Genomic DNA, 27,166 nt, shown 5'->3' with positions numbered 1-27,166 from the left:
TGATGGAGCTTCAGGCCATCATGGGAGTGGAAGCTTCCTGAGAGCAGGGTCCTCTTAGTGTTTTTATTTTTATTCTTGTGCTCCTTACCTGATAATAGCACTTTGCACAGAATAATAAGTGCTTACACAACGCTTCCTTCAAATGAAGGAATTAGTTGTGCCTTTCTTCTGAGGCTGGTCTCCCCCATCTCACACTGCCTTTCTCAACATGTAGAAGATGGATAATATAAACATGGTGATGGGTTGGAGAGGGACCTTGGGGGAGGTCCCAAAAAAGCTTCCTCAAGAGGATTCTCAAGCCGAGCTTGGGAGGACACCAGGGACTGTATGAGGCAGAGTGGAGAGAGGAGGAGCAAGGCTCTAGGCCGCAAGGATGCTGGGGAGAAGACCTGATGAGAACTCCTGGGAGAGGAACGGCCCGGAGGGGGGGTGGCAGAGAGGCCCCAGGTGCCGTGGGAGACGGGGATCCTCCCTGAGGGTTGCAAGCTGGCAGGGATTCCTCACTACCCAGATGCATAACCAGAAGCGTTGCTTAGATTTTCCCATACAGCTGACAGTCCCTGGTCCCATTTAGGCCAGGGGCTTTGCTGGGAGACTTGGAAACTCGGTCCCTGGTTGGCCCCGACAAAGCATCAGAGTGGGACTTGGTGAAGGACAGAATGGGGAGAAGGAGCGAGCAGCTCTCCAGCCTCTGCCCGGTACCAGGCGCTGTGCCAGGCACTGGCTGCTCTTATCTTTGATCCTTCCAGCACCTGTTGGCAGATGGAGGTGGCTCAGCCAGGGGCACAGTGTGCCCTTTGCTCCCTTAAATATAAGATGGGGCCAAGTGCTGAGGGAAGCTCCAGAGACATCAGTTCCTCCTGAGGAAGGATCAGTGGGACTTTGGGTGATAAGGATGGTCCAGCAGGAAGGAGCAATGCTCACCTCCTTTTGTGAATTCAGAGGGAACAGCCCAGCTATGGGCTCCTTCTCCCTCATGGTGGGGCTCATTTTTAGAAGGATAATTAACAAGAAACGTAAAATATGGGGCACAGCAGCTTTGTAAATCAACAGTCATAGAGATGTGGCGAGTGTTACCCAGGTGTGAGAAAGAAAAGAAAGTCTTCCTCAGTCTGCATTCTGAATGTGTCACTTCTGTATCTGGAGGGGGCGTCATGTTTCATCTGGACTTCTTTGGAGCGGTAGTTGGTCATTGCGTTGGTCTGAGGGCCTTAGTCTTCCAGGGTTCATTGTCCTTACCTGTCACTGTTGTAGAAGTTATTCTCCTGCTTCTGCGCATTTCACTTTATATCGCTTCACATAAGTCTTTCCAAGTTTTTCTGCAATACTTCCTTCTTCATTTCTTATGGTATAGTAGGATTCCATTATATTCCTAACTATGACTTTTTCAGCTTGTCTCCACTTCTAGAGCATTCCTTCAGTTTCCAATTCTACCATAAAAAACCTGCTCTAAATATTTTTGTTCATATGTGTCCTTTCTCTCTTTGATCCCCTTGCAGTATGCGTTTAGTAGTGGCATTGATAATCAGAGATTATATACTATTTAATAGTCTTTTTTGGGCATAGTTCCAAATTGCTTTATAGAATGGTTGGATGAGATCACAAGCCAATGGCAGTGAATTAAAGTACTTGTTTTACCACAGCCACTCTAATAATTGTCATTTTCTCTTTTTCATCATCTTAGCCAACCAGACAGGTGTGAAGAGAGCAGTACCTCAAGAGTTTTTTTTTTTTTAACTAGTGTAAATTATTAGTTTCAAATATAAGTAGAAATATATCCTTATGGACCACATGTTGACAAATACAAATCAACTTTATGTTTTTTGCATTTTTATTTATTTTGTTAAACATTTCTCAATTTCATTTCAGTCTGGGTCAGTGACCTGCATGTATGCCCACAAGTTTAATACCTGATTTCAAGCATTTTTAAATATGGATATTGATAGTTTTGATTGTTAGGTTAATAGCTTTGATTTTCCTCTGGAAAAATGCCTGTTCATATCCTTTGACCATCTATCAAATGGAAAATGACTCTTGTTCCCAGTTTATCTTAGAACTGAAATCTTACTGTACATATTTTCCCCCAGTTTCCTGCTTATTTTCTAATTTTATGTGTATTTGTTTTTGTTTATGCAAAAAACCTTATTTTATGCACTCAAAATTGTCCATTTTACACCCTGTGAGCTGCTGCCTCTTGTTTAGTCATGAATTCTTCCTTTCCAGGAATGTGATCAATAATTTCTTCCATGATTCTTTAATTTGCTTTTGAATGTATATTACTCTTTATATTTAAATCATATACCTATTTCTAACTTATTTTAGTATACAGTGGGAGATACGGATACACATAATTTTTGAGATTGCTTTCTAGTTTTTCCAACAGTGTTTGTTGAATTGTAAGTTCTTGCCCTGATAGCTGTGTACTTTGAGTTTATCAGACTGAAGTTATTGTGGTAATTTGCTTGTGTATATTGTGTATTTGGTCTTTTCCATTGACCAAGCACTCTATTTCTTATCTAGTACCAGATTGTTTTGAAAATAACTACTTTGCCTGATAAATGTGGAAATATGCTTAGGGAATTGCACGTTTTTAACCTATTTTGGATTATTTGCTGTCTAGAAGAGGAGGGAGATAGGGAAGTGGGAGAAAAATTTGGAACACAAGATTTTTCAGGGGTGAATGCTGAAAATTATTTTTGCATGTATTTTGAAAAATAAAAAGCTATTATAAAAATTAACATTTTTAATAGCAAAAAAAAAAAAGATGAAGAAACTAAAAAAAGAAAATGACTGCTTTAGAATATTGTTTGAGATCAGGTACTGCTAGGTTCCTTTTTATACCATTTTCTTTTTCATTGATGTTCTTGATATTCTTGACCTTTTTTTCCTTCAGATGAAATTTACTTCTTTTAGTTCTGTAAAGTAATCCATTGATTGTTTAATTGATATAATATTGAATAAATAAATGAATTTAGACAGTATTGCCACTTTTATTATATTAATCTAGCCCACCCATGAGCAATGAATATTTCTCCAATTATTTAGATCTGCCTTTATTTGTGTAAAGAGTTTTTTGAAATGATGGTATTCATGAAGTTCCTGCATATGTCTTGGCAGAGACAGACTCAACTATTTTATACTATCTGTAGTTATTTTAAATGGAATTTCTCTTTGTATAACATCTCTTCCTGCTCAGAATAAAGAGAAATGCAAATGAATTGTGTGGATTTATTTTATATCCTACAATTTTGTATCTTTTTAAGTAATCCTATTATTTTTAATTGTATATGTTTTTAGTATGGTCAGTTACACTTACAGTTTTCCAGACATTGAACTACCCTTTCATTTCTGATTATAAATCCATCCTCATTAATATAATGGCTGATCTTTGTGACATACTGCTATAATCTCCTTGCTATAATTTTACTTAAATTTTTTACATCAGTGTTCATTAGGGAAATTGGTCTGTAATTTTTATCTTTCAACTCTGCCTGGTTAAGGTATCAAGATCATATTTGTCAGAGAAGGAATTTGATAGTACTAATTATTTTTCAAAAAAGTTTTTATAAAATTCACTTGTAAATCCATCTGATTTGGGGGCCCTTTTGAAGTTGGTTTAATTTTTTCTTTCTTAGGAAGGGTTATTCTGGGCAGTTTACAACTTTGTAAATATTCATCTATTTCTTTTATATTATCAGTTTTATTGGCATATATTGAGCAAAATAGCAAATAATTGCTTTTATTTCTTCATTGGTTATGAATTCACCTTTTTCATTTTTGATGCTAATTATTTTTTTAAATTCAAATTAGCTAAAGATTTATCTTACTTAAAAAATTCCTAGTTATATTTTTTTTGTTAAAAAAAAAAATACCCCCTTGGCTATGTATGTGTATTCTTCCCTCCTTTAAAGTTCAGATGAGAATGAGATACTCAAGTGCTTCTTGCTCTTCTCACTACTTTTTAAGGTATGAACTCTTCTGGTTGTACCTCACTTATGTGAGACTCTTTCCCCCTTCTTCATCCCCCATCCTTGCTCAGCCATTGCATTCTTTTATTCCACTCTTCATTCTTCTTTGGAAATCATAAGAATTACATTTGAACACTCTGATTAATTAAACTCTCTCCAAAATGCCGGTGATGATAAAATTCTGAGGGCTTATATATATCATCTTCCTGCACAAGAATGTAAACAGTTTAAGCATCTTTTAGTTCTTTATGATTTTTCACTCAGGTTTACCTTTGTAATACTTCTCTTGAATCCTGTGTTTAAATATCACGTTTTCTAAATGAAAATTCCCAGGAATATTATACCCCAAATCCAGAGTTCCTAGGTTAAGGAAAAAAAATTTTTGCAGCCAGGAAGAAATAAGCCACATACCTCAGAATTCTAGAGAGGATCATACAGGACTTGGCAACCACCACAACAAAAGAATGGAGAGTTTACAATGTGATATTCTAAAAAGATTAACCTTATAACCAGGAATAACTTTCTCATCAAAACTGAGTATAATCCTAGCAGAGGGGGGAAAAAAGATCTTTAATGAAATAAAGGACTTTCAACTATCCTTGATGAAAAGAGCAGAGCTGAGTAGAAAATATTACATTTAGTAAGCATTTCCCTAACTTGGTGGCTTGCAAATTGATTGTATCCCTGTACATATTTTGAACGTAGTTTCTCATATAACTAGCATTTATGGAAATGTTTTCATCATAGATATTGAACATAAAGTTTGTGAGGCATCATATATCTGTTGAAATACATCTCTGTGTAAGTTACAAATACATTCTCAGGGAGTGGGGAGAGGAAGTATAGTATCTTTTTAAGATCTAAAAAACGATTGTGTTAAAAGTCTGTATCATAAGGCAAGCTGGAAAGCTTTGAAGTTTGCAGAAGATAATGTTATTTTCAAAAATTTGATAAGAGGAATAAATCTTTCTTTGAGAAAAGAGAATTATTTCATTTTGATTAGAAGACTATCATGAGTTTTTCTCTCTTCTGGATTTTGCTGAGCCATAGGAAAGAGAAATCTACTTTCTTTCCCTTGGGGAAAGAAACAGTGGGGAATGATTTAGGCAATTAAATGCTTTTTTACTGGTTAGGCAGTTGACCTTTTCTCATGAAAGGGTGAAAAAATGTTTTAAGTGTCTCAAGTGCTGAGGCAGCCTTACTTTTTTGTTTGTAACTCCAAGCAACAATATCCAGACCTAGCAGAGATTCTGGCCCATAGTAGGTGCTTAATAAATATTTGGGTAGATGGATTGAATCATCTAGAAAAATCATCTACGAGGTTCTTGACCCACCAGAATCGTGAGCCCTTATGCGTGTGTATCCCAACAAATTTTTAACCTCCATGATCCTGTGAGCTAAACTTAGCATCTCATAGGAAATGGATAATCAGTGGAAAAGGATATTTGATCCTATTTGTTGTTTTTTTTATGTCTGTAGTTTCTTTTTTTTGGGGGGGGTGTGTGTGTGTGTAACTAATCTGTCTGTTCTGTTTGGGTTTGTGGGACTGTGTCCTTAGATGTCTCACCCAAGGAAGAAATAAACCTTGGGAATGCCTTCTCTGCTAATCCAGATTGATCAGTCGATCAGTTATCTATAGCATTAACTAATAGATATAACTATCTATAGTTATGCTATAGATATAGCATTTTGAAAGCATCTCCTATCATTTAACAATTTCTTTTTTTGAGTAGGTAGTCTCATCCATAAAATTTGGAGTTCTGCGGTGTTGGGATTCTGATCTCTGATTAATTTAATTTATTTGCCCCTTCTGAATGAAGACAGGGTGAGCATGATTTGAGTGCTGTCTCTTTTCATAGCTGAGAAACTGAAACTTCTCAATGCTAATACAGGGAATAAGGTTGAATGTGACTTCCTCGATAGATTCCAAATACCTTGAAAAGAGCAATTATTTTTTGTCATGGCTCTGGGTCTCTAGGATCTAGCAAATACCTTACCGTAGCAGCCGTAAATATTTATTGCTAAACTGGATGAGTCACTGGAGGCTATTGGTAGAGATGTAGGGTTTGTGTGGTGTTTCCTAAGTCTTAGAAGTTTTAAATTATATTCTTTATTCCATGTGTAGTTAACAGTAGTTAAGGGTCTGTAACCTTGGCTTTAGGACATATGGTCCAAATACATTCTTTTTTTGGGAGATGGCATTTTTTGTTTTTGCCTAATTTAGTGAGTTTAAAAAAATGCCAAAAGCATTTTTTACTTTATTTTAGATCTGCACAATGCAGATAATAGTATTTTATGTTCTCTGAAATGAGTAATTTATAAAGTGTTCAAGTGATTTAACATAAACTACCATGTCTCGAGAATAAAAATTAAAATAATATACTTTCTGTTTGATACATTGTAGGATTCTAAAATTTTCTAAAAAGTTCTAAAAACTTTTTAGCTTACAAATCTTTAAAAAATCCTACAGTTATCACTAGACTTCACTTCTTTTAGAATTTTCTTTGCAGCTATAATATTAGTTGAGGCTCAATTTAGGCAGTGTATATAAAACACTTTACAAATTTTAAGGCACCATATAAATGTTATCTACTAATGACGTCAATGTTTTTTGCACTGAGTTTTAGTAGAGACCACGTTTTAATATTTTTTTCCCTCATTTATATAGCTGTAGCCTTTTTCCTTGAAGTTACTGTTTTAAGAAAATTCCTTATGAGGCACATTATCTGTCTCTTAGTGTTGGTAGTTAATAAATGTTTATTGATTGACTGAGGAATAGATTCCATCAGCACCAGATATTCTGACCTTGCTTCCCACTTTCCTAGTTCTCTCCCAGGGCTTTCTCTAACCCTGCTTCCTACTACCACCGCCTTCCCTGCCCATGTCACCATTCTTCCATCATGGGCTCCCAGTTTGTGTCACAGACTCTGTCCCAGGATCTCTCTACTGCAACGTACATCAAGTGGTCAACCCCAGACAAGACCCAGGACCCACGGCCTTCTCCAGACCTCCACATCTGGGACATGAGCTTCCCTGAGCATGGCTGTCGTTGCTGCCTCCTGCCTGGCCTCCTGGCTCCCATGAGGTGCCTCATAGGATGGGTATCATTGCCATTACCTCGAACAGTCTCCTCACATCCTTCCCTTGGCAGACTGTGTTTACCTACTGGTCTTCTCCCTGGACTTACTCTTCTTGCTTAGTTAGTGCACATTTCCCATTCCAGTAATTCTGAATTTCTGGCAACTGATGTGCAAGCTCTTTTCTCCACTCCCATACTCCTGTACTTGCATCCAAGTCCTCCAGTACTCCATTCCGGATCTGTTCCCTCTTTTCCTGGGCTTTCTGCAATGGCTGCTTCGAAATTTACAAGGTGACTTTCATCTTAAATGTCTTTCTTTCTCACTCCTTCCATTTTCTGGTAATCCCTGATACTTGTCTCTCTCCTTTGGCACTATCTTCCTTGTTACACTTTCTTATGCTCATTTCATTTTCACTCATGTCCCCTGGCTGGTCACAGTGAATGGGGTATGTTACTTATGCTCTGTTGCTACCCTGGAGACTGTTCCCTATTGATCCCACAGTCTCTCTGCCGTCATATTGGGGGACTTCATTGTACACACTGATGTTCTCTCAACTACTCTTAATCTTCTATTTTCTCAATCTTCTTAGTTCTCTTGGCCATTACTCTGCTTTTCCTACATAGGCAGATGATCATGCCATTGACCTTGCCATCACACCATGTTCATGAACTCCAAAATTCCTTTTTTTGATAATAATCTATTATCATTCTATCTCTCTTTGCCTTCTATTACATTCCCTCTTCCCCACCTCTCCCCTCATGCATTTATTAAGCTTTCCTGCCTTCTTTGTCTTGATCTCATAGTAAACCAGTTTAACTCTATACCATCCTCGAGGCTTGAATTCTTATCCTGTCACCAATGATACTTGCCAGATCCCAACTCTGCAGTATTCTTCCCATAGTCCTCCTCTAGTCTTATTCCTTTGTTTCTAAATTGAACTAAGAAAATCATGAAGCTGGTGATTGGGTCCACTATAAATATTATCTTGGCTTAATTCCTCTTTAATTGATTGTCTGTTCAGTTTGCCACTGGGGCTGTTCCAAACCTTTTATCTTCCTAAACTTACTATGATACTACTTCTCTGTTCAGAATCTGCTCTTACATACTTCATTGAAAAATTGAGGCCATTTACTAAGAACTCCCTCATCCTCATTTCACGAAAAGTCAGACGTCTTCCTCCTCTGCCTTGCAGAAACCAATCAATGTCTTTACTAGCATCCTTAATCTTAACCTTCTTGCTTTTTCCAGATGATTATAGCTGTTATCATCTACATTCTCTAGTCTACATTCTCTAATCCTGAATCTCTCCGTTAACAACTGTCTCTTTCATTGCTGCTTTTAAACATGCTCAAGTCTCCGCCATCCTTACAAATCTCTGACTTTTTCCCATTAGTTTTCATTCCCTTCTTAAATTCCTTGATAAAGCCATTTACACCTAGTATCTCCATGTCTCCTTTTACTTTCAGACCTTCAGTCTTGTTTCTTTTATTGTTTACCTGAAACGCATTATCAGTGAACCTTAACTTAATTTCTAAATCTAATGGCCATTTAAAAATCCCCATCATTCTTGAACTGTTGGTAGTATCTTTGACACTTTGGGATCTCTCTTTACTAGGTTTCCATGATACTGATCTCACCTGATTCTTTTTACATCAGGGAGCATATTCTTTTTTTGCAGATCATTGTCCATTTCATGCTTGTCATGTATTAGTTGGTCAGTCAGTAAATATTTATTTATTGAGCATCTGTTATGTGCTGGACATTGTGCTAAATGCTGGGTTTAAAAGGAGGCAAAAGATGTTTCTACCCTAAAGAAACTTATAATCTAATATGGAAGACAACAAACAAACAAGTATGTATAAACAAGCAATATACTAGATAAATAATTCATTAAAAGAGGGAAAGTTCTAGCACCAATGGAAATTGGGAAAGATTTCCTGTAAAAGATGAGATTTTAACCTTCTAATCATGGGGATGGCCAGAGAGAAAGAATTTTCAGTATCAACAAATGGAGTGTTTTGTTTGTGGAACAGCTTGGGAGGTCCGTGTCATTAAGTCAAAGCATATGTAGAGTGGGGAATAAGATGTAAGAAGGCTGGAAAAGTACGACTAGGAAGATTTCTGAATGCCAAATGAGCGTTTCGTATTTGTTCCCCTGGGAGGCAATGGAGAGCTACTGTAGTTTATTGATTAGGGAGGTGACATGGTGAGACTTGGGTTTCAGAAAAATCTCTCTGGTGGCTAGATTTGAGCGTAGATGGGAATAGGGACAGGCAGGAGGCAAGCTGCCTCCAGGGTCTCCAGCTGGAGTTGGGGAGGGCCTGTGCCAGAAAAGAGGAGGGGGTGTATTTGAGGGATGTTACAGGGGCAACAAAGGTTTTAGGATGTGGGGAGAGAGAGGAATCTGGGGTAGCTCCCTGGCTGGTGATTGCGAGGCACTGGGAGGATGCTGTTGCCTTTTACAGTCATAGGGAAGTTAGGAGGGAGGGAAGGTTTAGGGGGAACGTGGATGAGTTGTGTTTGGACATGGTGAGCTTAAAATGTCTACTGGACATCGAGTTAGAGATCTCTTAAAGGCAGTTAGGGATGTACAATTGGAGGCCAGCAGTGAAGGTAGGGCAGGAGAGGCGGAGAGGAGAATCTCAATATGGAAATGGCATGGGATCTTTGGAAGCTGGTGAGATCTCCAGGTGAAGTGAAATAGAGGGAGTCCTGGAGGAGGGTCCTGCAAAGGGACTGAGAAGTCGACTCAGCAGCGGGAGATTCAGGAGAGAGCCTCAGGCACGCGGACTGAGATCAGGCGATCCTCGGTGACTGCTGAAGTCAAGCCCGATGGTAAGGGCTAAACACAAGTGGGACTGCAAGAATCTAAAGAAGCTTTAGAGGAGATGGGGTGTGTTGCAGGAGTTAGTGCTAGAAAGGGCAGCCATTGGCTGGCTATCTCATCCTGGCAACCCAGGCAGAGGGAGGGAGAAGCAGAGGCAGGGGAGGGGGTTGAGGAGGGATATGAGGATCTGGGTGAGTGGGAGAAAGGGTTGGGCAGAAGGCTTGCTGAGCCGCCCTCAGGATCCTCCTTCAGCCCCAATCTTCTGAGCTACAGCTGCTCATCATCGCCCACTGCCCTTTGGACTTCTCAGCTGGACAGTGCTCGGACCTAGCCTCCTTAATTGGCTCCAACTAGGCCTCATGGCTCCTTCTCTGGGGACTCTCCTGCTCCCCAGCTCCTTATTCCTCCATCTCCCCTCAGCTGCCAGAGGGCATGCCAGACCGAGCCCCCTGGCATCAGAGCTCCACATCTGCCCACTCTGGGCCCTGGTGGTCAGCTCTTTGGCATGATTCCGGCCTTCTCGCACTCCTCCCTTGTGTACACTCTGGGGTTCAGCTGCATGGGCCCTCCATCTCCCCTCGAGGGTGGATGTATTGGTCTCCCTGGCCTCCTGCAAGTCACAATGGGCCTCTACCTTCAGGACCTCCTCTTCTGTCTCCACCGCTCCGAGGTGATCTCCTGCCTCCTCTCTGCATGTCTTGTACACACTTTGTTATTTATTGTTGGCTATGTCATCAGAATGGAGTTTCTTGAGAGCAGAGATTACCTTTCTTGGTATCAGGCCTGAATATAATTAGCACTCGATAAATCCTTTTTTATTGACTGAGACTGTTGTCCTACTTTTCTTCCAGCCCAGCTCTTAACATTAATATACCCTGCCCTCTCGGAGGTAGGTAACTCTGGATGTAGAATGTTGTTTTGCTCAGTCAGTGTATTTATTACCTAAATTGTTAATATCCTTGTTAGCTTTGCTGAAATGGCTTTTTACTAAGGGATAGTTCTCTGGCCAGTGGAGGGATATATTTAGAAATTAATTAGTTATAAAAACAAAAGACATCAATAAAAGTGAGGTAAAATTTTTAAAAATTATGCCACAAAAATCAGAGCTTGTTTATAAAGAATATTCTCATTGAGGATTAGAAATGATATGCTCATTGAACATTCAATAACGAGTCATCTTTTGTTTCTCTCATTTTCTCTTCCCTGTTTGCAAGGCTGCTGGCAAGAATCCAGGCAGTGATCATTTGTTCTTGTTAGGGTATTGGTACATTGGAACAACTGGTAGAATTTTGTACAAAATCATCTGTGTTGGGAAAAGCAAAGCATGTGCTTGTGCTCTTTGAGTAGAAATTTTTCATTCTTATATTCCCCATCACTTTCAGAAAGTTAAATTATTTTACAAGGATTTTGGAGCTGATTTATCTATGATGTTGCCATAGCAGATAGCATGGAATAGATATTCCCATTTTTCAGATGAAGATTCAAAAGTAAAGGATGGGACAGGATATTTATTATTGTCATGATGGTCTGCTGCTTTCAGCTCATATAGCTTGCTTAGTTCTTCCTGAAATTATCCAGTTTATTGGGTAGGGTTCTGTATGAGAAATCCAGAGACCTGCTTCTGATCTTGTTCTTTCAATTAACTAGTTTGTAATATGATCTTGGAGAGTTTATTTAATCCCTCTGTGACTCATTTTTCTCTGCATAATTTAGGCAGTCTATATAAAGATATTGTAAGGAAATAAGAATGGAACCATGTATATTTCCCCAGCAGGTTTTAGAAGGAACTCAGTGAATGATAAATAATATATGAAACAATCTGAACTCTGTGTGATGACACAAAAATTGATAATTAATTAGTCCTTTAATTTTATCTTAATCATGAGATTATTTTTTCAATGTCACAAGATTCTGCTGTTGATTGGGTCTGTAATTAATGATTGTTTTGACAACAAATTAATGCGCTTTCCTTGTAAGGAATCTAATTTTAGAACAACTACAAAAATTTTTCAGCAAAATTATTTTTTTCATTAAATTAAAAACTGGTATTGAAACACTTGGACCATTTGCTTTATTTTAATAATGGGTAGAGGTTTGGAGGTGATCTTTTAAAAGTATTATTATAGTGAGGGACAAAAGCCCTAACCTTTTAGTTTCAGTTTAGGCAGTGTTATGCTGGGGTTCATAAACTCCTGGAGGCCATTGAATAGTTTTCAAGGGGTCTATGAATTTGAATGAAAAAAATTAATATCTTTATGATTGATTTCCTTTGTGATTTTATTATATATTTTATGTTAAGCATTTAAACATATCATTCTAGAAAAAGGTTTATAGACTTCACTATAGACTACCCAAGAAATCCATGGTATAAAAATGATTAAGAACACTCAGTCTTGTGGTTTCTTTTTTACTATTTAACTGAATACCTTTATATATTTACATAATTATCATCTTTAGTGAAGATTGCTGAAATTTCTAAAGGATAAATGAGAATATGGTTCAGATTTTTTCTTCACTAAAGTTGTAATACTTTATTCTACTTTAATTTGGAGAAATCTAGGTTTGTTAGTGGATTGTGAGAACATTGTTTTTCTTTAATGCTTTAATCTTTGAAAATCTCTCTTTTTTTTCCTTTTCTAGTTTCTTTTTCTAAAGAAGAGAGCTATCAACTTCTAAAGTTTACAAATAAATCTTACCTGCTGGATAAAAGAGCTCGATATTATGTGTATTTTGGTTTAATTGACATTCTTTTGGCTTACTGCTATGAAATCCGTGTTACGGAAGGAGAGAGCAATGTAAGTATATTTATTTTGTAGAACATTGCATGTATTAACTATTCTAAAACATTACCTGCCTTCAGGACCTCCTCTATTCTAAAACATTACCAGATTCTAGCAGAATCTGAAACCAATTATTTGAATATGGTTCTTTAAAAACAACAACAACATGACATTTGTATTTAGTGACCTTTTTCAGCAGTTATACTTGATTAGTTGTAGGAATGAAAGGAATAAATAGATAGTATCTGTCTCACTCTGGTTTAACTCATCCTCTCCATTGGAAAATGACAGGATATTCTGATCCACTCAGTCAACATTGATCTTTTTCATGCTTTCTGTTTATCAGGCCCTTCTGAAGTCAGAAGCTGGGAAGATCTGCCCTCACAGAACTTAGCTTTATACTCACAAGTGCACAAACAAAGGACGTACACATTCATGCAAAGGGGGGTTTTCTCCTTGGTGTAGAGGAGACTGTTGGGGAAGAGGGGGCAGTGCTTGGCATTGGGCACCTGCCTTCACATGGTCTAACTAGTCGTTGGGTAGGAGGGGAATCTGCATTCTCCTTGGTTCCCCAGGAGTGCTAGGGAGAAGTAGCAGAGTCCAATCTAGGCTTGATCCTCGGAGGGAGATGTGGCCCAATAGGCAGTCAGGCAGATTGTGCATAAGAGTGATCTAACATGTTAAAGAAGAATAAAATTTCTAATTTTTAACAGTTACTTCTCACTTAAAGACTTGAACCACTTTCTAGGTGTGTTATAGACAGTGTTTTCAGGGAGAAGTTTCTTCTAGTCTTGAGGTTGTTGGATTCTGTGTATGTAGGATCTAAGTTTAGGCCTTAGATCTCCTCCCTCAAAGTGTCCCAAATACATTCTTACAAATCAAAACATGTTCTAATATCTTCATCTTGTTATGTATAAAAATTCTATGATGAATTCTTTGTGGAATTTTTAAAAATTTAAACTTTGAAGTTTATCTGATTGTTTTAGGTAGCATTCACGCATGCAACAGTGAGTCAGTAACAACATCAATTGTAACAATAACTAACCTTAAATATAACTGTTAGGTTTTCAGAGTGTTCTTTATGTGTTATTTCATTTGAGTGTTACAAGAATTCTGGGTATGTGTTATTATCCTCATTTTAGAGAGCAGGAAGTTGAACCTTAAAGAAGCAACTTTCTTGGGAGCGCTCCTCAAGTATCAGAGGCAGCATTTAGAATTTAGGTCAAAAACTGGAATGCTCATATTTATAATGGATTAAAAATTCTGGGAGAAGTAAAAGCAAACTACTGGATTAAAGCCTTTGGTTGTCTCACTACTAAGAAGATACTATTTTTGAAAAGCAGATATTTAGTATTTTTCTTGAATACTATGGGAAAGCTTGGATATGACATTTTGAGTGGGGCAAGGCAATTGGAGTTAAGTGATTTGCTCAAGGTTAAACAGCTAGGAAACATTTAGTGTTTGAGGTCAGATTTGAACTCAGGTCCTCCTGACTTCAGAGCTGGTGTTCCATCCATTATGCCACCTAGCTGTTCCTTTTTATCATTTTTAAAGGATTTCTATTTTATAGTAACAGATCCCTTTTTTTAGATTTTTGTTTTTTCCATATAGTGAGCAAGATTTGTGTGTCAAAGTGCTTTAATAGAATAGCATGGCTCTAGTACTTTATTTATTAAAGACATTGCAGTTGGTTTCATAAATTTATAAATAAGAAAAATATTTTACCTTTTAAAAATTCATACTCAGATTTTGTGTGGAAAAATATGGCAGGTTAGGATTCTACAATATCTTATTTGGCTACCCTTTTGGATTTGAAGTTTGTATGTTTGAAGGCATAATAATATAATTTGAGATTTGTAAAATCTGCTGTACTCTCAGATGTCAGGTGTAGAAAGCTCTTTAGAGTCAGAGACAATGTTTTAACAAAAATAATGATGATAATAGTTGACAAAAACTGGGTTTTTTTTGATGAGAGGTGTTGCTTTTGTCAGGCACCAATAACTTCAGAAGGACAAAGGTTGAGTAAGCACTTTATTTTAGTTACTACATCTAAAGGCTTAGCTTACCTATAATATGTTTTGGTATACTTAGTAATAGAAAAATTTTATTGGTCCTTCGACCTTTTCATAAACCAAGTAGAAATTTGGTTCTCCAAAACGTACCCATTATTAAATTTACTCAGGCAATTACTACATAAAGAATAGTTAGCGAGACAAAATGTGTTAAATCTAGGTTTAAAATATCTTTTTCCTATTGTTTTTGCTGAATGGCATTAAGTAGACAAAAATAGCCCTTCAGTGTCTTTTAAAAAATGGAAACTTGAATTAAAAACCAAATACTTAACTTAGAACTATCAATAAACTGATTCATTAACCTCAAAGAATTGACTGTGCAGAGGCTTGGTGATGGTGCCTGATTGGGCAGTGATTCTCTAGTTGGTGTAGTAGAAAACCATTGGAAACATCCCTTTTGTCAAGATTGTCTTAACACAAAGGGTGCAGTGAGAGTTAATTGCTGCCCTTAACCTCATTCCTGAATAAATCTTGAGTCAGTCTAGTTACCAACAAAATAGACTCAATCACTGTCCTATCTTTGGAAAGAATAAGGTTGGAATGTGAAGGTCTTTTTATCATGAAAGTTTTAGTATGAAGTTGTTACTGGAAACTTATTCCAATACAATAATATTAGTGTGTAGTATGTTGAACAACAACAACAAAAAAAAAATGCAAGGAAATCCTTTCTCTCTTTGAAAAAGTTGATGAAGAGTTCTTTGTTATAGTATAAATTTTCTTTCCTAGTTAAGATTAAAAGTGATAGTAAATGTTTTGTTTCGTTTTTTCAAAAATTTATGAACCGGACCATTTTTTAAAATCAAGGAATGGGTCTTCTGTTGCTACCTGAGTGTCCGTCCATAGCTATATTTTTATTCTGTACTCATAAGTACTTGTTAATTGTTGGATTTTCCAAAAACTCTACCACTATGACTCAGTCACAAACTTAAAAACTCAGCATTCTTCTGCTCTCATTCATTTAGATTTATATTTGCTTTTTTTTTTTTTTTTAATGATTTGATGTATGACAAATACAATGTTCTTCCCTAACCAAATAAAGGTTGAATCTCCATGGAATATCAGAAAACTAAGTGGAACATTGTCATGGTTTGAGGTAAGATTTTCTGATACTTAAAAGCTAATATTTCTACCTGAAGAGATTAATTTGTTCTTTCAAGAGAATTTTGACTTAGTCTTTATCTTGTCGTTAAAATAGAAATTGAGTTTTGCACATTCTTTTAATATATTTGTGCCATGTTTTGATATCATTAATTCAGTAATATTTAAGCAGGAATCCTTTCATGAGAAGCACCTAGTTTAGTTATATGAATTTCATAAGTTAGGGAATCTGAAGAAATAAGACTGAGTAATGACTCTGTCTGAAATTGGATAGGAATATTTGATTAAATGAGTTTTGAGGAAGGTTGAGAAAATTAATGGAGAAGATTAGTAAAGCAGGAATCCTGATGGTGAGATAAAGGGTACATACAATGATCCAGAAACAAAGAAGGGCAAACTTGTGCAAGGTTGGAAGCTATATGTATATGTCTGGAGTAGAATGTACAAATTATGCCATAATTCTGATATCTTAAAAGCATTGCACTTTATCCTTTAAAAAGATTTCATATGTATATGTGTTGTGTAATGTCATATGTTTTAAATTTCTATACATTATTTTTAAAGTCTGTAACCTCATTATGCAAAGGAAAGAGCAGATATAATGTATCGATTTAATAAGAATAAAGATAAAATGAACTTTTTATTATGAAGAGTTAAAATAATTTCTTTTAAAATAGTGTTTTCTGTGTACTTAGTTTGATGCTAATGTTCATGTTTTTATATTATTGAAAATCATGCCATTTGTTTAAAGATTTTTTTGTAATATTTTCTGGAAATTAATAATTTTTAATAATAATTAACAGAGTTGGAATAATGTTCATGAAATCCTGGTTTCTTTTGGAAGAAGAGTTTTATGTTATCCCCTTTATCGACATTTCAAGCTGGTGACAAAAGCCTACGTTGATACAATAAAGATATTGCAATTAGGTAAGATACTTTCTTTTCTGCATGCTAAAATAGGAGAGATTCTCCCAACTTCCAATAAGGTGGAAGAATTATAAACCAATAGTCTTCAAGAAGGCAGGTAAGTTGATCTTACAAGTAGTGAAAATACATATTGTGTTATTTCTGTCCTTATATAGTATTCTCTTATTTTCTAGTTAAAAGATGAAATGGAATCATTTGTCTAATATATTTGCTTATTTACTTCCATTGGTAAATCTTGTTGCCTCTTTAATGACTTTAAACTTACATGAAAGTATTTGTGGTTCTATGATTCAGGCATTCCCTCTATCTCTGCATATCACAATTTCTCAGTGACTGGGTAACAATCTCCAAGAGGTGTGAGGAAAAATTCATTGTCCCACCATCAGCCTGGTGATAGTTAGAAAGTCTAATCTCAGGGAACTGAACCCCCTGATGCCGAACCTGTACTCAAAGGCTTTCCAGCATAGTATGACTGGCCAGAATTTGAGCTTCATTGGCACGGCCTTTGAGGATCTCGGGCTGCATGCCTCAGAGCTAAGCCCTAGCTTCTCTAGCTTTAGAGACTGGCAAATTACAGGGTTATTTCACAACAGTAGCAGTAATTCACTTTATATTCTACTGACTTGTATACACATATACACACACACGCATACACACACATACCTGTGCACAGAGTACATCTCCTTAAGTTCTTTCCAGAAGCAGCATTAGCTGAGTTGTTGAGGGATTTGGGTAAATTGAAGAGTAAATAAAATTTGATTTTTTGAATACAAGTTAAGATGTTATCTTTATTCTTATGGTTCCAGCCCATCATGATTTTTTGAATCAGGATTCTATTATTGATCTATAAGCTAAAGTTCTCCATTCCTGATAGACTGCTCCCTTTCTTCACAATCTCAGAGATCATTGAAAGTAGCTCAGCAATCACACATGTCCTCTTTGGTATAAAATACATACCTTTTAGATGAGCCCATTAGGGACATTCACATCCATTATAAGTGAGTGAGTGTGTGTGTGTGTGTGTGTGTGTGTGTTTCACTCAGCAACAATATTTTTCCTACCTAGCTCACTCTCTCCAGCTCCCAGAAGAATTAAAATCCCTATTATTCTCCAAAGGGAGAAGATGGCCATCAAAATCCTAGGATTTAAAACAAACTCACACACACATATTATACACATGCATATGTACATGTGTGATCCATGTAGACATGCATACTCATAATTTGAAGTGTTACAGAAACTTTTAATTTGGTCAGACTACCAACATTTTGTATAAACTTTAACTTTAAGCTGAAACAGTATTACTCTTCCTACTCTTAGGTTAGGCCTTGCATGAAGCGATAGGATTTTTATTTTTGTAATCTTTGCTGTTATTGTATTCATTTCATTTGGGGGACTCAAACTTGATTTTTCCTCTAAATTTGGCTCACTTTATTCTGCATAAATTCTTGGTACTTAACAGTCACTGAAATAATCTCATTTGTCATTTGTTATGGCACAATAATCTTTTAATATATCACAGTTTGTTCAGACATTCTCCATTTTTTCTAAGAAAATCTGAGGCACATGACCCTTAATTTCTATTTCATTTGTTTTGTTTTTGTTTACTTGTTTTAAGTCCCTTTTTGGATTGAAAAGGTTTATTCCCATCAATATCCTTTCTTTTAGCCCCCTTCCTTATCTCTACTTGTTTCCCGGATGACTCTGATGTTCAAGCTCTGAGGGTGTATTTATATTCCAACTCTTCCTTTGTCTGTTTTAGATAAAAATGAGTTTCTTCTAATTCCCAATCCTTCCACCCCTTCATCAGTGTTTGTATACGCTTCTCATGCATTCCATTTAGAAAAACATAAGTTTTCTCCTGCTTCCTTTGCTGTGCCAAGTTGGTGCATTTTTTTTTACCCTTGATTCTCTTTTTCTCTTCAGCCATCATAAAAAAAAAAATCAGTTTATCCCTCAGGATTCCCTTATTATCCTTAGAATAATTAATATTTTAAGTGCATAGCAGAGAACAAAAGAAAGTAAGTAAAGCTGTATAGCTTTGAAAACAGTGTGTAGTATTATGTTGATTTTTTTTTTTGAAATGAAAATTTATTGCTGTGTACATGGCAATATTTTCTTATTTTGTACCTAATTTTAAAATAAATTAAAAAACTTTAAAAAAAAGAATAAGATTGAACATTTCTTTTTCTACTAGAATTTTAGCATTACTGGTGAAAACAAAATTCTGAACGCCAAATAAAGGTACAGTAAATAAGTAACCTTAGCATGAGTGAAGCAGTTTAAACTTTTAATACATTCCTGCAGGAAGTGGGTGTGAAACTCAAAATAAGTTTTGAATACAGATATTACGTACAAAGGTAAGGTCACAGCTTTTATCCCTTTTTCCTGGCTGCAGAATCCCTCCCCCATCTCCCTTGGGGTAATGAGGTTAACATTCTTTTCTGATCCTCCTACAACATATACCCTTTAATATGGTTCCCCTCCTGCAAAATACATTGTATGACCATAAAATGAGCTTATCTTCTCTTGGGGAGGAGAAGTTAATATTTATGAAACAATTAAGCATGTGTACTCTAGCTAAGCTATGACCTTTGTTCTATTTTCTACTTTTTTTTTTTTTTTTTAAACTACACAACTAGTTTTGTTCAGTTTTATCTAGTTTCAGCTGATTTCAGGAATTCCTCTGTTCCCCTCCTCTGGACTACTACTGGTTCCAGGCTTTCAGTTTTCTTCTGGTGTGGGAACATAACTGTTTATTGTTTCTCACATTACATCATAATATAGCTCCTCCTAGTTCAATAAATTTTATTTTCTATATATCTTTGGACTCTCATGTTTATATTTCACAGTTCGTATTCCGTTTCAGTGATTTCATCAGATATTCTTCAAAGTCCTTTCTTCCATTAAAGTTCCATTTTCCCTCTGGAAGATGATGTGCTAAACTTTGAAGAGTATTTTATTCTGGGTTATAAGCTTCCAGCTTTTGTTAGAATATTGTTTTCCAGAATTTCCTCTCCTTTGTAGTGGAAGCTGCCAGGTCTTGTGTGCTCCCTGCTATGGCTTCTTGGTACTTGAACTACTTATTTAAGGGTGCTTATAACATTTCTTTGATGTGGAAGTTATGGATTTTGGACTCCTAGGATTTTTCTTTGTGGATTTCTTTTCAAGAATTGATCTAGAGGTTTTCTTTTTTTTACTTTGTCCCCTTGTTGTAATAGTTTAATTTTCAGTTATGAATACCTGAATATTTGTTGAGGCTTTTTAAATATTGTTTTCAGAGAGTCTGATCATTTCTAAATTATTTCTTCATGACATTTTTTTTCAGATCAGTGATTTCTGATGTCATATGTTTAATATTTTTCCCCTCTTTTTTCAATCTTTTAATATTATTTGAGTATTTCTCATCTCATGTAGTCATTGATTTCTGTTTGATCTTTTATGGTTTTTAGGGAGTCTGAATGAGTGAAGTTTTACTACTTTTGAAGCTATTTGTTTTCTAATTCTTTCTTCCAAAGCCTTTTCTTTTCTTTTTAAAATCTCATGCTTTTTTTTCTTCTTCTGTTCACATCCTTGTGAAAATTTCATTTTTTCCCTCCTTTGAGCCTTTCCCAGTGTTACTTTTGGTGCTTTTGGGGGGATCTTGATGTCTGTGGTAATTTTTATAGTAACTGATGTCTTTGGTTTTTTTGTCTCTCTAGCTTCAGTCCCAGAATTGGGGATGTTCTCTCTGCTGTGGATTGCTCTCCTTAACCTCTCCTTGGGTCCCCTGAATTCTTATACTGACTTCTACCACCTGAGGTCAGGTTTCCCTATCTAGATCTCAGTGTCAAGAGTGTGAGATCTCCATAGCTTTGATATGAGTCTGTCGGACAGAATCCAGAGGTCTTAGGCGCCTGGACAATTAGACAATTAACAATCCAAAAGATCAGTTATTACTTGGTTTAATCAATTTACCGGCCTCTCTGACCACGCTGACTTTTTTCTTGGCACTGGGGAGTGGGGCAGAAGGCCTCATTGGGGCCTTCTTTGCTGGTGGTCCCCTTTCTTATCACTTTTGGGCTTTAAGTTGGCTCTTTGTGTCTCACACCCGTGAGCTCTGTGACGCCATATGGGGTCTTGTAACCGAATGTGAGGGTCACGGGATGAGAATTTATTATCATTGAATGTTTGATTTGTATACATTTTTTATCTACCTATGTACTCTGGGTCACATAAAAATTTCTCGGGCAAAAAAGGGTGGAGAGTGGAAAAAGTATAAGAAGCCCTGGTTTAAGCACTCAGATTTTTGGCACCTTTTGACCTCCCGGGTTCATGTCAGATGGGGCCTTAACATGCTCAGAATCCCCTTCCCCAACCCCCAGCTCACATGCACCCCTCAGTCGGCCAGCTTGCAGAGCAGTGTGGGGGGTCAGAAAGCAGCTGCCCTCCCGGGCACTCAGCTCAGGTGCCACTGCAGCCTTTTCCTTTGCTCTGTGACCACTGACCACTCAGAACCAGCATCTACCCTGCTCTGAAATAGGCGACCCCTCGTTACAGGCGGCCCCTCATTACAGGCGGCCTTGTGGGATGGCAGGTCTGCGTCAGCCGGGCTAGCCGAGTAGGCTTGTCGGTTCCGTGTGGTGCTCTTTGGTGTCATGGCAAACAAGCCGAGGAAATGCTTCCTTGCTTGTCCCCAGTGAGCCCTCACACTCATGGCAGCTTCTTGTTGATGGGATTGTGCATGCCATCAGGGCGCTTGCTCCTTCCAGGGCTTGTGGGCTCAGGGGCAGGTAAGCTCACATTCAGCTGCAGGGCTGATTGACATGGGCACGCTTACATATTGTGACCTTGAAAATCCAGCAGTCCAAAAAGCAGCTGTTTCCCCAAACCTTGATTAGGTAGGAAGTTATGGGAGGATGTTTACTGGATGAGGTTGGCAATTGGTGAAGTGGTCTGAAAAGTGTTTGTGCCCGTGGTAGGAGAGGATTTATTTGGGTTCTCAGAGCTGCTGGGATGTTTGGAGGGTGATGGTCGGGCTTAGATTATTATAGTCGCTGTAGCTGTTGTTTCTCTTCCTCTCAGCAACTTCTTTACATACCCTCGTGCCACAGATTCTGAGAAGCCTGGCACAGTCCTTGGAAATGCCGCTTGTATTTCTTAGACATTTGAAAATAAAAGATAAAGGAAGAAGGTTTTTAAATATCTTTATAAAATTCTTTTTTTATGTATTAGGTCCTGGGTAAAACTTTAAAACTACTTTGTTACATGTGATTTATATGCTAGTTAATCCTTTTTTTGTATTTACATTTACATTTCATTATAGTTTGAAGTGGTATTACCCCTCACCCTAGGCCCATAAAAATTCTATGGTTTAATAATACAATTGAAGATATACTTTGGTCTCTTCTTGAACTTATATTTCAGCACATACAATTTTTAAAAAATGCCTGCATTATTAAAGTAGTTTAAGTACTCTGCTATATTCTTTATTTTTCTGATCATTTTATGTATATGAAAATTTCATTTTTTTTCTGACAATGTTTTTCTGTGTAAATTTTCTGTTTAAAATAGCACAGACATTTGCAAGGGATGCTAAGATTACTAGAAATTGCTTTGTACTAGAGGCATTTTATGAAGACTAATGAATTAACTTCTGTCTTGCAGACCTTTACATAGGGAGACTTATTTGAGAATACTCTTTCAGGAGATAGGTCCTTGTCACCAATGAAATACTGGTTGTCATTTTCACCTTAGACAATTAACAGTCCAAAAGATCAGTTATTACTTGGTTTAATCAATTTTATAGAGACTATTCCTTTTCTGAACTATTTAGTTAATCAGATAGTTTTTTTCCTTTTAAATTAATTGCATTACTATGTGAAATTGCATAAAGGCTCAGTTCAATTCATTAAACATTTATTAAGTACTTCCTGTGTGCTAGGCACTGTGCTGATAAACTCTGGGGATACATCCCTTTCCTTCATGGAGTTTACAATTTAATGAGAGAGACAAAATGCCAACAAATATATACAAAGCAAGCTAGATATAGGATAAATGGGAAATAATTAAGAGAGGGAAAGCCCTGAAATTAAGAAGGGTTGGGATTTTAGTTGGTACTTAAAGGAAGAGAGGGAGGTCAATGTTCCTGGCCAAGTACCTTTTAGGAAAGGTAGGAGAGGACTGGGGGCTATGAAAGCTATGGAGCTGAGAGGGAACTGCAAGGGGTGCCATGCTTAGACTTAGGTTTCAAGAAAATCACTTGGATTGGAGTGGGAAGAGATTTGGGACAGGGAAGATTTCCTCCTCTCTCCTTTGCCCCAAACAGGCTGATAATGCAGCCTGCACCAGAATCGGGGTGAGGGATCTTGTGTAGGTGAGATGGACAGGCCTTGGCAACAGGATTGGATATGGGAGGGGTGAGAGGTACTGAAGAACCCAGGGTGTCTCTGAGGTGGTGAGCCTGAAAGGAGCGGGGAAGGTGAATTTAGGTGTGTGGGGGGGAAGAGTTCTGTTCTGGACGTAGTGAATTTAAGGTGTCTACTGGACATTCAGTGGGAGAGTCCTTGAAAGGCAGTTGGAGATAGCTGATGGTAGATCATCAGAGAAGTGTGAGCAGGAAAGGTGATTTAAGTCCATGGGCGAGAAGGGGATGAGAGAAGAACCCAGCATGAATGCATTAGAGGATGGGTCTGGGAGGAGATCCAGCAAACCAGACAGTGACGTGGTCAGAGAGGGAGGAGAGCCAGAAAAGAGTGTCCCAGAAAGCTCGAGAAGAGAGCACTGAGGAGGAGACAGTAGTCAGCCGGGTCAGTATGTGCAGAGAGGTCAAGAACGAGGGTTGAGAAAAGGCCCTTGGACTTGGCAGCTAACAAAGCATCACCCATTGGAAGAGATTGATTTGGGACTGAGTGATTCCCTCCTTTCCCCAAAGGATCAGTCTTCTTTCTGTTAGTCTAAATTTTTAATAAGCCCCTGGAAAATACTCTGTTTTTTACGTTTTCAATCCTGATTGTTGTGAATTCTTTCATACCAACACTTTTGATAAATTCAGGATTTTGATACAAACTAAGTTGTGAAACCAACAGAGTGAAAGCATTACATCTCAGCACTGTTCATTTTTGATGGGAACACATTGCCTCAAGGTCAAGAGGTCTGGCTGTAGTTTAACTCCGTCGGGATCCTTCTCCCTGAAGGGGATCAGTTTCTTTATCTCTAAATCAAAAGGGTTAGACTCCCAGGATGCAGAGCTCATTGAAGGCAGGGATTTATGTTCTCCTTCTTTTAAAATCTCTAGTGTCAGCACAATGCCATGCATATGGTAGCACTATTGAATACTTCTTGAATTGATTTGGCCAGATCATTTCCAAGACCCTTCCAAGTTCTAGCATCTGACAGTTCTTCTCACTATTAAGAAAAACTGAAAAAAAAAAATCAAATAAATACTGATTAGTCTGAAAGTAGGAGCTGCTAGTACACCTTTTCATATCTGTCCTTTAGTATAAAACATAGCACTACTGTGATTTTAAATTGCTAATATGGATTATTAATTGCTTCTTAAGTTAACCATGCAATTTTTAATGCAAAATTAAATCCATTTTTCCAGCCTGAGATATCTAGTCATGAATAAGATTAACATAACTATTTCTTTCATAGAAATTAGTAAAATACCCAAAGAAAATAATTTTTGCTTTTCTATTTTTCATCTTAGAGATTCTAAACAACACTTATACCTTTCCTTGTAGAGGGCCAAGTGTACTTGAAATAAGTAATCTTACAACAACTTAGTGGAATTGAGATAATGATTCTCTAGTTTACATGTACTTAGTATTTAGTATAGTTCTATAAGTTGACATGTATTCTATAAAATTGATACTTATGATGATGTACTTATAATAGAGTATATAAGAGTTAAGAGATCTGGGAGGGAAGACAAACTCTGAGATAGACAAAGAGGGCTGGAGGCTGGAGGCCAGACTACAGACTTGAAGGCAAAGACCCTCGTGGTAGTTTCCTTCACCAACTGTTTCCTTCGCCTGGGGCCAGGGTAGCTTTCTGGGGTACCTTCAGATGGGCCTTGGTCTCAGTGGAGAAGTGAAGGAGGATAAGCTAGCCACCATGAGGGTCTCTGTCTTCAAGTCTCTTCGAGTTCTCCTTCTCTAGGTCTGACTCTGACCTCTTAAATACTCTATTACAATTAACTCCATTCAAGGTACTGAGTATAAGCCAACCATTATATCACTAGGGAACCATTATTTGTTGTAAGATTAAATCAGTCATACTGAACTAGAGAACTGTTAATCACCATGCTAAACTAGATAACCATCGTCTCATCAATTCCACTGAGTTAACACCTTGTTATAAGAATCCTTGCCTCAAGTATGTTTCTCCAGAGTTCTGGCCCATTACATTTCCTCTTCCATTTGGGATTCCTTTTCTCATTACAAAATAACAACTACATTTATATACTTCCAAGAATGAAAGAAAAATAGTGGTTTTGGGGAAACTTTCATTGACTGAATTCAAGTCAAATTGGGAATTGTTGTTAGAGACGCCTCCATTTCATATACATATGAATCATATTTAGGGTGTTAGTCTACACATATCAAATATAATGTGCATTCACACACACATAGGCATTTATGTATATAAAAATTGCTCCCAAAAAGAGAGAATCCAGGATGCTAAGCAGGGCTGTGGGGCTGAGAAGAAGACTCCTTTGCTGAATGCAGGCCAGCAGAGTGATTCCCGGGCTGCCTCCCTTAGCTACTAAGTGACAGATAACTTCCTGTCAGTCTTTCCTTCCTTCCTCCCCCTCTCCTCCCCCCACTTGTCCCCCACTTTGAGTTGTTCCCTCCCAAACCATTTGTCTCACTCGTGAGGCTAAGATTATCCTTTGTAGAAAAGCATTGCTGGACGCATCTCCTGTGCGTCATTCTTGGAGCCTAGTGAATCCATCTGTGGAGAGCTTTTGTAGGAAACTTGTTGATAATAAAACATTTTAACAGTTTTATTTTTCAGGAAGCTCTTTCCTTTTTTGCTTTTTGTCAAGTTCCATGTGCAGAATCCCATGGCTAGTTAATGACAGAATCAATTCTGGGCGCCTGCCTACCTCCCTTAGTGTACCAGTCATATAGTACTGCAGAAAGGCAGAAGTCAACCTCTGCCCACTGGTCAGGACATTCACTTGGGGCTGTGTAGAGGGGCCAGGAGTTTTTCTGGAACAATCCCCACAAACTGAAAATCTATGAAAGCAGACATCCCCTCCCTCTCTCCCCAACCCCATCCCCACTGAATCACCAGTGCCAAGTATTACCCTGGACAAGGGAACTATCATGCTCTGGGTTGTGCTGTCCAGCCTGTCAGCTCCTTTGAGGTTAATCTGGAACCAGAAGCCAAGGGACTGAATCGATTTGTCCCCTCAGCCTTCTGGGGTAAACATTTCCTTTGCAGGTTTTGGAGCATGAGGTTTGGGATGGTATTAGTGATGAACTCCATTCCCTTCCACCCCTATTGGCAGTAGCTGGTGGGGAGAGGCTTCTGTTTTTGGAGATGTCCTCGGGCCTGGGGCTGAGCGTCCACAACCTTTAAACTCTCCTGATTGATTCTCTATTTCCAGCAGAAACCATGGCTAATTAACTTAAGACTGGACTCTACCCCCTCTTATGCCCTCTATCCTGTTGGTGACCAGGGCCTGCCCATTTCTCCTTTGCAACCCTATCTCCTTGAACACCCCACACTTTAGCGCAGGTCCTCATCCCTTCACCCCTGGACCGTTGTAGTAGCCAGTGGGGTCTGCTTGCTTCAAGGGTCTCCACTCATGTCCTTTCTCCATTCAGTCACCAAAGTGATTTTCTTAAAGTATAGCTCTCTACTCAGTAAACTCCCTGTCACCTCTAGGATAAAAGTCAAAATCCTCTCTGTGGTATTTAAAATCATTTATGATTTAGGACTGCCTGCCTTCCCCCCTTTCCAGTCTTGTTACTCTTTATTCCCAGCAGTTTACTCTTTAGTTCAGTGACCTTGGCCTCCTCATCCCACAAAAATGATGCTGCAGGCTTTCCCTCTGACGGTCCCCCCTTCCTGGAACACTCTCCTTCCTTCTGTCCTTACCTGCTGACTTGTGGAGGTTCCCTTAAGTACCAGCAAATAGTACATCTTCTGTGGGAAGCCTTTTTTAACTCTTCTCCCCTTTCTAAGTGATAGCCTGTTCATCTTGTTTTTCATGTGTTTGCCTATTGTTTCTTTCATTAGATTGGGAGCTCATTGAAAGCATGGACCATCTTTGGCCTTTTTTGTATGCCCAGCACTTAATACAGTGCTGGCATGTAGTAAGTGCTTAATAGATGTTTATTAGCTGTTCATATTAATTAAAAAGCTTGCTTGTTAAAGTGTGAACTTCTGATTGTAGTCTTAGAATGATGTAATGCAATGT

General features: G+C 37.8%; 1 protein-coding gene across 1 annotated transcript in view; it reads left to right on the top strand.

Moving 5' to 3' along the window:
- The window catches only part of SHQ1 (SHQ1, H/ACA ribonucleoprotein assembly factor), a 110,478-nt gene that overhangs the window by 32,429 nt on the left and 50,883 nt on the right, over positions 1-27,166 (top strand). The window contains exons 7-9 of the mRNA XM_051980861.1: positions 12,516-12,670; positions 15,767-15,820; positions 16,629-16,752. Of these exons, the coding sequence (XP_051836821.1) occupies positions 12,516-12,670; positions 15,767-15,820; positions 16,629-16,752 (333 nt within the window). The remainder of the gene's footprint in view (positions 1-12,515; positions 12,671-15,766; positions 15,821-16,628; positions 16,753-27,166) is intronic.

The sequence above is a fragment of the Antechinus flavipes genome, chromosome 1 (assembly GCF_016432865.1).
Source record: "Antechinus flavipes isolate AdamAnt ecotype Samford, QLD, Australia chromosome 1, AdamAnt_v2, whole genome shotgun sequence".
In the NCBI taxonomy this organism is placed as follows: Eukaryota; Metazoa; Chordata; class Mammalia; order Dasyuromorphia; family Dasyuridae; genus Antechinus; species Antechinus flavipes.
The sequence above is the reverse complement of the archived record's forward strand: the minus strand, read 5'-3'. Positions and strand labels throughout refer to the sequence as shown.